This window comes from Cucurbita pepo, chromosome 17 (assembly GCF_057944985.1).
Source record: "Cucurbita pepo subsp. pepo isolate OVF chromosome 17, ASM5794498v1, whole genome shotgun sequence".
In the NCBI taxonomy this organism is placed as follows: domain Eukaryota; kingdom Viridiplantae; phylum Streptophyta; class Magnoliopsida; order Cucurbitales; family Cucurbitaceae; genus Cucurbita; species Cucurbita pepo.
Genome location: NC_141814.1, coordinates 2,914,138 through 2,924,753, shown reverse-complemented (window position 1 = coordinate 2,924,753; position 10,616 = coordinate 2,914,138). Strand labels below are relative to the sequence as shown.

At 35.1% G+C, this 10,616-nt stretch overlaps 2 protein-coding genes across 2 annotated transcripts; both read right to left on the bottom strand.

Moving 5' to 3' along the window:
* Positions 1 to 1,812: 1,812 nt before the first annotated feature.
* LOC111779082 (uncharacterized) lies at positions 1,813 to 3,144 on the bottom strand. Its single transcript, XM_023659141.2, has 2 exons — positions 2,933 to 3,144; positions 1,813 to 2,845 (listed from the first exon to the last, which is right to left on the bottom strand). The coding sequence occupies exon 2, from the start codon at positions 2,803 to 2,805 to the stop codon at positions 1,894 to 1,896; it is 912 nt and encodes a 303-aa protein (XP_023514909.2). The 5' UTR covers positions 2,806 to 2,845; positions 2,933 to 3,144; the 3' UTR covers positions 1,813 to 1,893.
* Positions 3,145 to 6,060: 2,916 nt separating this feature from the next.
* On the bottom strand, positions 6,061 to 10,091 carry LRB1 (BTB/POZ/Kelch-associated protein). The gene is made up of 7 exons (XM_023659042.2): positions 9,932 to 10,091; positions 9,502 to 9,830; positions 8,532 to 8,654; positions 8,303 to 8,418; positions 8,142 to 8,205; positions 7,748 to 8,027; positions 6,061 to 7,115 (listed from the first exon to the last, which is right to left on the bottom strand). The coding sequence occupies exons 2-7, from the start codon at positions 9,752 to 9,754 to the stop codon at positions 6,302 to 6,304; spliced, it is 1,650 nt and encodes a 549-aa protein (XP_023514810.2). The 5' UTR covers positions 9,755 to 9,830; positions 9,932 to 10,091; the 3' UTR covers positions 6,061 to 6,301.
* Positions 10,092 to 10,616: the final 525 nt, after the last annotated feature.

Genomic DNA, 10,616 nt, shown 5'->3' with positions numbered 1-10,616 from the left:
GAATTTTTTGCATGATGGGGAGCCTTAGCCTTTTGTTTTACGTGCTTTATGAGAATATGTTCTAGAACCATTCTTCGATGGTGAGAGTTCTATATTTACAATTATTTAGATAATCAAATAAGATCAAATGGAAATGAAAAGAGCAATATATAGATGCACGATAGTAGCATATGATCAATGATCAAATATGATAAATATGATAAATTGCAATGAAAAGCCAAAAATCCTCTATAATACAAGATATTAGCCTATATTCAATGGTCAAATGAGATATAGAAACTAGATTGAATCTCAAAAATAGCAGTTTTGTTATCGCAGACACAACAAGGACTACTGTAAAATTGGAACCTTGAGATGGTGCGAAAGATGCATAAGCCAAAGAAGTTCAATAGCAATCATGGTAAGAGCAAGATACTCAGATACAGAGTTGGGGTATGAGATAGTAGGTTGGTTCTTGACACTCTAAGAAATGAAATTGTTACCAAGATACCAGTTTTAGACCGTGTGATCATAGGATAGATTATTAATAGTTGAGATTCTTTCAAGTAATTTCAAGTATAGGTCGTGAAAACTTGACCAATATGTGGCGGCAGGTTAGTGATGAGAATTCCATGTTTTAGCCATCGAGATTTGGACCCAAATCCGACCGGCCACAATAGTTTTGCTCTCATTTCAGCTTGAGTCGTACATGTTTTCATTTTCCATAATTATTTTACCTTCCGTATTTTATTCACATGGTAAATAATTGCAACTTTCTTTGTTGGTCTCACAAAGATTTGTTCCACAAAACCAATAAATATATATTTTATTGACATTCATCGACCAACTTAGATCAAATTTTTGTTAGAGCGACATCAAATAAAAACCTTCTAAAATTAAATTTCTTGCTTTGACATCATTTGAAAAGGTTAAGAGCGACCACGTTCCCATGCGTGTAAGAAGTCAAAATTGTTTTGAGGAATATTAAACAATGAAAACCCTTTATTATCTACGAACCAGCATCGTCACAAAGCCATCTTCCCTTTTCTGGCCTGAAAACCTCGAATGAAGCATGAGTTCTCCCATATGTAGGAATTTTTAAATATTTCATTAAATTCTAGGAAAATAATTTTTAACAAAAAAAAAAAAAAAAAAGTAGTGACAAGTAAGAAAAATCGGGAGAAAAGAGGAGTGGAATGATATGAAAAACTTGATTATTCCAATTCAAATATTAGGAGTCGAAAGGAAAGATGAGACGATATTAACGAAACGATTATCTGCTTAAGAATTCAAAATGTCCCTTCTTTTTCAAGGTATGTCTTCAATGAGCTCCTCGAAAGACGGATGCAAAATAAGGGTTGAAAAATCTACGCTTGTCTTAGATTAGGTCTGAGTTAAAGTTAGTACCCAAGTTTTATCGTGTAAAATCAAACCGCGTTTGTACCCAAGTTAGTACCCATTTAAACCATTTTCAAACGGCTATTGAATATAAAAAAAATAAAAAAAATATATTTTAATTTATCAAAAATATTTTTCCAACACGACCCGTAAAAAAAGATAACATTTTTAGTCATTCATATCGAGTAAATTGGCTAGTACAATATTAAGTTCATTACAAGGGCTTCACTTCGTTTTGATTTGATATCGTTACAGATCTTAAATATGGTACCCAACCTTGCCGTGGCCATGATCGAGAGCCCAATAACTCTTCATCTGGTAAGTCGTCTCATAAAAAACTCGGTGTTTATCATGAGATCATCAACGGTAGTATTCATTTCTCTTTTAATATATCCTAAAGAAGCTAATAAATGAATCTTTTCAACAACTCTACACTTCAAGAATAAAAAATTCTACCGATTATATCGTTCGTTTAAACGTTCTTTATCTCATTACACGGTCAAAGAAGAAAAAGAATCAAGGAATGTAACTATTTTCAAGAGCGGGTTGTGTTCTTACCACTGATGCAGAAGGCAGTCTACTTTTCCCGATCCAAACTGTACCGAAACTCTCTCCTCTGTCAGACACCTTCTCCATATCCTTAATGTTCTTCCTCCTCACAAACCTCAAAACCGCCATTAAAACTAAACCCACCAAAGCTAACCCAACCAGACCACATCCAAACCCAACCACCCACCATTCCCACACCTTCTTCTTCTTCTTCTTCTTCTTCTTCTTCTCCATTGAAGAATTTGGAACAACAAGAGAAAAATGGCCATAATCAGTGACAGAACACAACCTTGGCTTTGTCATGTTCTTCAATTCAAAACCCCCACCATCTCCAAATTTCACACATTGTAGCTTCTTCTTCACATCCATTTCTCCCAATTTCACTTCAGGAAACCTCACCAAAATGGGTTGTCTTCCCATGAAGAACAAATTCAGTTTTCGATTGGTTAATGTGCTGGAATTTGAAGTGGAATCATAAAAAGTGAAGCCAAGAACAGGGGCAACAAGAGTATAACCAGGAACTTGATAGAAACTTGAAGACCAATTCCCCAAATTCTCAAAAACTATGGCTATTCTCTTTACATAAGGGATTGGAGTGATTCTTGGCGGAATGGATATCCAACTCAAATTTTCTCCACTAACCCAGAAACTAATACTCATCAATCTAACATAAGAAACTTCAATCCCCGAAAAATTTGAAGGCAGAGTGATGTTATAGACAACCCCTGTTCTAGGTTTTGACAGAGCATTATTCGTATATTTATGAACAAACCCACCAAGAGAATCGGCATCTTTAAACGAAACAGAGCATGAAATCAACATCAATAAACAAAAGAACACCACCCAGATGATAGAATCGTACCAGTTTCTCCTTCCCATGAATCAAACGAGTGTTTTCTTGAGCAGCAAGCCAGAATTTCTGATCAAGGGCAACAAAAAAAAAAAAAAAAAAACGATGGGGTTATTATTAAAAACCAAATGGGTAAGTTAGAGAAGGAAGAATCACCAGCATGGAGATTGCGGGCGTTCGTGAGCCGCCGTGGACGGAGGTGAGTGATGAAGTGGAGTGGGCGGCGAAGGGGGGAAGAATGATCGGAAGAGTGATGGTGTCAAGAAAAGGCATTAATGGGAGTTGAGAAGGTTTGTTTGTTTTTAATTGAATTTTGATTCCTTGTAAGTTGGGGTTTGTTGAGGTGAAAGAGAGAGAGAGAGGGCATTTGATAGGCTATGGCAATGTGCTTTAGCTCCAAAGCCGTTCACTTAATAACGTGGCTCACGATTCTATATTAATGGATATCTAAAAACGTACTCACTTGCACTTGGTTCATTCTTGTTCAGATCTTTTGCACGATTGATTTCGTGATTGGCTTGAACCAATTTGAGTATCAATAGTTCACGTCCACCTACCTTGCACGATATTAACAATATATCGATCACCTATTTCTAGCTCTAATGTATTGGGGACCTGCATCATTTTCGTAAAAAGGTCTCGAATCATGTCATCTCAATGGTTGCTTGGATATTGTCATTATAAGTGAATTTCAGGAGATATAATATGGAAACCCGACTACATTTCCTTGCAGAAAGTAAGCAAACTTGGTGAGTTTGTCAATAATCACCATATCACTATATATTCCTTCCGAGCTTTTGCAAGACCTACATTGAGGCTCATGGTTATATTTTCCTATTTTTACCCTTGAACGCTAAGAAGTTTAATTACTTCGTCGTCCTTGATCTTGGTGCCTTCACTTATAAACAAACAAAATATTTACTTACGAGCTCGGTTATGTTTTTCTTCTTGCTTTTCTATCAAAAATGTTGTCTCAAGTCGTGATATATCTTAGTATAACTTGGATATATAGAAAAATTGTGAGGTATGAACTCCTCGTTGGCACATCGCCTAGCACCTGGCTCTGATACTATTTGTAATAGCCCAGATCCACCGCTAGCAGATATTGTCCTCTTTGGGCCCAGATCCACTGCTAGCAAATATTGTTCTTTTTGGGTTTTCAAGCTTCCCCTCAAGGCTTTAAAATCATCTACTAGGGGAAAGTTTGATGTTTTGTTCTCCTCCCCAACCAATGTGGGACATCACAACTCTAGACCTATATCAAGGCCCTTGAGGCACGATTCCGACATAAGTTCACATAAGGTTCATGCATTCTAAAGTTCAATCAACTCTCACGGTACTACTATAGACCCTTTCCACTCATGTCAGGTTCACTAAAAGAAAATTAACTAGCGAACTCTCTAATAATTCTCATTGAGTATAATCAAATCATAATCCAGTTCTATAATTATCTAGATCCCTGACAATCGAGTAAATTTTACAATTAGGAGCTAGGTTGTGAACCCCTAATTGTCTTTGTATAATGCATAAAATCACATGCATGAACATCATAGGTCTCAAGTTCAACCAACTTTAAAGACACAACTGTGGACCTCTCTTGATCATGACAGGTTCAAAGGAAATTAACTAGCAAATTTCTTAATATTCCCACAGATTATAGTCGTAAATCATAAACTAGTTCTATAGTTATCTGGACCCTTGATAATCGAGTCGGATTTATGAATAGCGACTAGTTGGAAAACCCCTAATCGTCTTAGTATAACCGCATAAACGTCACATACATGAACAAACCCTAATCGGACTCAGGTTCAAATCCTTAAAAAAAACTCCAAAATTTGTCCGACTCCTAAAAAAAGTGCTACATGGTAATAGACCATAAGAAGCGATAAAATCAAGGCCAAGATCATACTATAAATGGTTGAATCACACAAATTAGGTGAAATCAGTTGAATTGGTGAGATGTCGAGGACTCGATTGAGATCAACTGTTCATCTACTTCTCTAAGAGAAAAGGGAAACAAGTTGAGCGTATTACTACTTCAAGCAAGACCAGAACCCTAAAACACTAAAACACTAAGCTATAATCTTTGTATACATAGTTGAGCGTATTATTGTTATTCGAACGTTCTCTTAGTTAAAACTCGAAAATTTGAGTTAGAGAAAATGAGAATAGCGTGACCAGAACCCTAAAACACTAAAACACTAAGCTATAATCTTTGTATACATAGTTGAATTTTTTCCATTCATATGAAAGGGTTACAAATTTAGTAAAATTTAAATAAATTATTGTTATTCCAAATATGCTTTGTAATTTTGTGTTTAAATTAAAAATCATAATTTGTCAGATATCTCCAATTTACCCTTTAGAAAAAAAATGGATTCAATTTGGGTTTTCCAAGACGACTACTTTTTTCTTAACAATTAAGTTTCTTAGCTAATTTCTTTTTTTTTTTTTTTTTTTTTCTTTTTCTTATTAAGGAAGACATATTTCGTTTACCTTATTATTAATTTTATTATTATTCGGGATCCACTCTGATTTTTTAACTTAAAAAAGTAATCATTTTAATAATATATATATATATATATATATATATATATATATGGTGTGTATTAATTGGATTAAAAAGTAATAATCTTGTATGACGGACAAATTTATATAATAAATCTCTTTTTTTTTTAATTTATTTATTATTAAAATATCTTTTGTTATGAACTTTCTAAATATATATTTTAATTTTTTATTATGTTATGTTCGTTTATAAATGAATTGTTGGTGAATATTACATCTGGCAAGGTAAAACTCAAACAAAAAACGTTTTCTAGGAGGAAGTGAAAATCCGGGGGCTTTCACTTTTTTGCACCCAATTTTGGTCTTGCAACTATTTAAATTAAATAATAATCTCTTTCCCGCCCAAATTTTTTAAGAACGCTAATATTTAAATGGTGACATTAACAAGAATGCAACAAGAATACAATTAAACTTCCTCTAAACAACAGAATAAATGGTTAAGTCTATAATTAAACCTAAATTTTATCAACATTAAACCTGTTTTTATTTGTACAAAAGTTTCTTTTATAATTTGTATTTTTTAAACAAGTACCCTTTTTATATTTATTGTTTCTTTTATAAAAGAGGGGATCAAGAAGGAAGTCATATATTTTTGTAAAAAATTGATAAATTCACTTAATCAACTTAAGATTTTCGATTCGAGTATATATATCAAAGGATAAACATATGAATCATTAAATAAAAAATAAGAATAAAAATAAATAAATAAAAAAAGGTGGTAGAATGAGATGTTGTCTTGAATTGGTGAACACATGAAAAAGGAAGAGCTTAAAAAGTTAGAATTGAGCATAAAAAATTGGAACCTATTCAAATACAATGTCTTCTTTTCCTGCCATTGAGAAAATAGCTAAAAGGACTGACTACTACTATTACTACACAGTGAGTGTCAGCATGAAAAGAAGTCCTTCAATCTTTTGAGCTTTGACATAGAAAGTATGGGAAGCAACAACAAAGAAGCTATGGCTTGATCGTCAGCTCTGCCCTTAGATGAAGGATCCCATTTATGAAGTAAATACTATCTTCAGCCGTGAACGAAGTCCATGGTATACCAAATAAGTTTCGGTACCCAACTGCTTTCCCACCCGTAAACGTGTAGTTCCCCTTGTATTTACTCAGAAACTCTTCGCTCGGTTTCGATCTTGCTGAAAATTCGTAATCCACAGCAAAAGACACAGACCCTTTCTCCTGCATCCCTAGAAACAATCCAAAGCAATGGAATGAACTCTGCTGGTCCATGTTGCAATGAGCAGACAAGAAGAATCCTTGCCCTCCCAAGTGAAATGCTTGAGAGTATATTCGTCCAGACGGGAATAAACTTGTGCATTCTTCTCGTTTCAAGTCCAGGTATACCACACACTGTTGTCGAGGGAGCTCCAGTTCAATGATCTTAACTGGCCTATACTTGTAGGTCCTCTCGATGAAGCGACGGTTCGAGGAAGTCGACTCATCACTAATCAAGGCTCTCTGTCTGTGAGGAACGTCTGCCTTGAAAAACAGTGCCTCGAGAACAAGTTTCGAAGCAGCCTCATGATCAAAGTCATTACATGTCAATACCTTCTTAAGCTTCCGGCAGGACATGTAGGGGAAGCGAATGAATTTAGCAAGACGAGTACCAAGGACTTCTCGTCGTTCTTCTAACGAAGAATAGTGCGACCTTGCCCACTTCAAAACAAAGTCAAATACTGCATCCTCTGATGCTACTTGAAGATCATTACTGGATAATATTGCCTCTATTCCAGAAAGGGGAAACAGCAATATCTCTTCTTGGAACCTGACATACACACATTACATTATCGTCATTATAGAATTTAAGATAGCAGGATCCCTTGACAAAACAGTTTAGGAAACATGGCTTGGAATATTTATCATCAGCAAATCGTCAATGTGACGAACTATTGATGGCAATACATGTCATGCATGTCTTATTCTTAGTTTATTAACTAGCTATTGCTAGCAAGAGCAGAGCAACAAAGGACCAATGCCATTGTGGTACTTCTTTGGAAGGTGTGACTCGAGAGGAACCAAAGATTATTCAAAGAGAAGATACCTGCAGTGATGGCCTATGGGATTCTACTAATAAGCTCTTTCCCACCATCTGGTGTTCTATTTCTAATATTAAATTCTTTTAGTAATTACGATCTCGTACATATTTGCCTAATTGGGAGTATTTTTTGAAACCCTCAGGGGATATCTCAGATCCCCTTTTGTTTGATCCTTCTTTCTTTCAATTATTATTTGTTTCTTGGGAAAAAATCTATAGCAGAATCAACAGGATGAACGTTGAAGTGGTAAGTTTCTTGTTTTCTTCAATCTAGATTAACATAATATAGATTAGAACACAAAAGACCAAGAAAAAGAAAATTAGAAATAAAATTTTGATCTTCATGTGAGATGTGAACTTACTTAGTTATGTCTTTATAACGAGCCGCAAGGTACTGTTTTGCTGTATCAGTCAGTGATTGAACGGCTTCAGCCATTAGAACACTGGAAGGAAGCTCCAAAAAGAGCAGTGCAGACTCCGGTGTCATACTCAAAGTTCGCAATTGTCTACTGCAATACCTCATGCATGAAGAAACCTCATATTTATCAGCAGCCATTAGCACATCCAATAACGCAGGAGCGGTGGTAACAGACAGGCTATTGCTGTACATAAAGTTCAACAACTCCATGAGAGCAGCTTCCTCTGTTCCAAGTAAAAGGACATAATATAGCAAGTCAGTTTTCTCTTTATAACACAGCCAAAAACTATCATTCAACAGTTTTCGTTCGGAAAGAAATTTCATATGTTATTTCTTACCAGAGGCATTGATCCGTAAGGTCACACGTCGTTCATCTGATTCTTTCATGCCATTTGAGAACAGCTACAAGTTTACAAGATAGCGTGAGAAAATGAACATTCTTGGGATTGTTGGGTGTGATAGTTATGGAACAATATCAATAAAGACTATTGACCTTTACCTTATAGAAGAATGGGCTTTTGGCCGCCAAAATAGGAGAGCTAATATGCAAAGTCTTCACCCTCACCACAGTAGAAGAATCCAAATTTAAATCATTGCAATTTGCAGCTTCATCACCTACAACAATATTTTCATGAATCAAACACAAAGTTCGAAATTCAGATAAAACCCCGATCATATCAACTTTTTATTTGAGCACAGAAATTCTGATTGGACTTCTCCGTCATTACCTGATAATGATTCTTCAACCATTGCCACAGGTCCCTCGTCTGGATTTTCTGACAAGATATCTACCATATCGGGCTCTTCACAGGTTACAACTTGCTGCTGTGGGCATTTACTGAGATCCAGAGCTGAATAAAACAAGAAAAAGGAATTAATTTTTCCGGTGAACTTTTTCGTGCAAGAAGTTGTCAAAAGAAAAGTTACACCATCAACAATCAAGAACCCACCGAAATATTGGAACAAAATGAAAATTCTGCAAACTGAAAACATAAATTGATCTCTCGAGTTCTAATATTTTATACAGACAGAATGACATTGCATAAAAATTCCACATTTTCCATTAGCAACTGTAATCTAAGTAACCCACTACCACAGTTTTTATCTATTCTTTCAGGAAAGATCGACCATTGTAACCATTTAATATCAACATTTTAATATTACAAACTCTGTATGAAAGGTTGCAAGGTATGAGCAGTTTGCTATTTACGGCAGCTGGAAAAAAACCAAAATAAGCGTTCTTTGCGCAAGAATATAAAATAAATAAAAGGATCTTACTAAAATCTGGAACTCGACGTACAGAAGATTTTGATTCAGAGTTCAGAACGTAGACTTTAAATTTGTACATTTCCCCTTTCGTTCTCAGCTTAAAGTGCCTCGAAAGGAAACTCATGAACCGATTCTGAGTTCTAAAACTAATTTTATACGAATTCATAGCCCAGAGATAAGAAAAACATCCATAAACCCAGATGGATATGAGTTAACATGCTCAAGTGATTCAGAAGAAACGGCGCTAAAACCACAATTAGTTTTAGACAAGAAAAAGAAACCCGGAATTCTGTAAGGTTCCTCATAAACCAGAGTCGGTGATGGAGCTAGCTACACTAATCCAACGGAAAATTGAAATTATCTAAATATAGACAAAAGTTATACTCGAACCCCCGAAAAAAGAAACAAAAATAGTCGAGTATGACTCACCATTTTCCGTTTTCTTTTCCTCTTTCCTCCTCTTTCGGCGAGCCCAATCGAGGACACTGCTGCACCCACCAAAATCCGGCTCCGTTTCATCGGACACACCGACGATCTCAATCCTCAGTACGCGATCGGAGAAGTTACTGTCGTCAAAAGCGAATCCAAAATCAGAATCCCGAGACGAAGTGGAAGCACCAAGCACATAATCGGAGCCGATCGCCGCTCTAGGGTCGAACAAATCAGTGTTGGAATCTTTCATCTTTGGTCCAAACAAACAAAACAATCACTCAACACGAACCCAGATGCAATTGAAGACAACCTTGATCTGGAAAGCCCTAAAATCTCAGCAGAAGCGGGTAGAAAGGGTAAGAAAAATATGGAAGAAGAAGAAGAAGAAACAATCAGAAATTGAGGTGGAAGAGTTAAGAATTTATACATTGGAAGAGAGAGATTCGTAGGAAGAAGCCAAATCATTTCGCCGTGTGAGAGAGGTTGGGTTGAAAACCAAAACCCTCGTTTCCATATCCGTCCTGCTTCCGTTGGTTTGTTAATTTTATCCTCCCGCCGCTCATGACTGACTTTACCAGAAATGATACCTAATAAAACTATTTTCCATTTTTTTATTATTATTATTATTATTACTCTTAATTTCCATCTAATTTATTTGGAATTTTTTTGGTCAAAATTTGTGAATTAAATTTATAATATAATATAATATAATATAATATAATTTCTATTATTTAAATTTTTAAAATTAATCCATTACCCAAAAATATATTCTCGTCAAGTCCACCATTAGCCGATTTCAAGCATGGGTTTCCTAGCTCGCCTCGTCTCAGGTGGGCGCATAAAAATTGTTGAAATTTATAAAATTATTGAATTTTTTTTATATACTTGGATTTATATGATATATTTAAAGTAAATTGTTGGAAGCAAACACAAATATTAAATTACTTGTTTTATATTAATTTTAAATTGAAAGAAAAATCAATATTTTTTTAAAAAGTTTAAAATTTTGGAGACAAAGTCAAATGTTGATTTCTCCGAAGGAGAAAATGTCCATTTTAGCGGTCTTGTTGAGGTGGATGTTTGGATTAGGTCATCTCCTACCTCCTACAAAT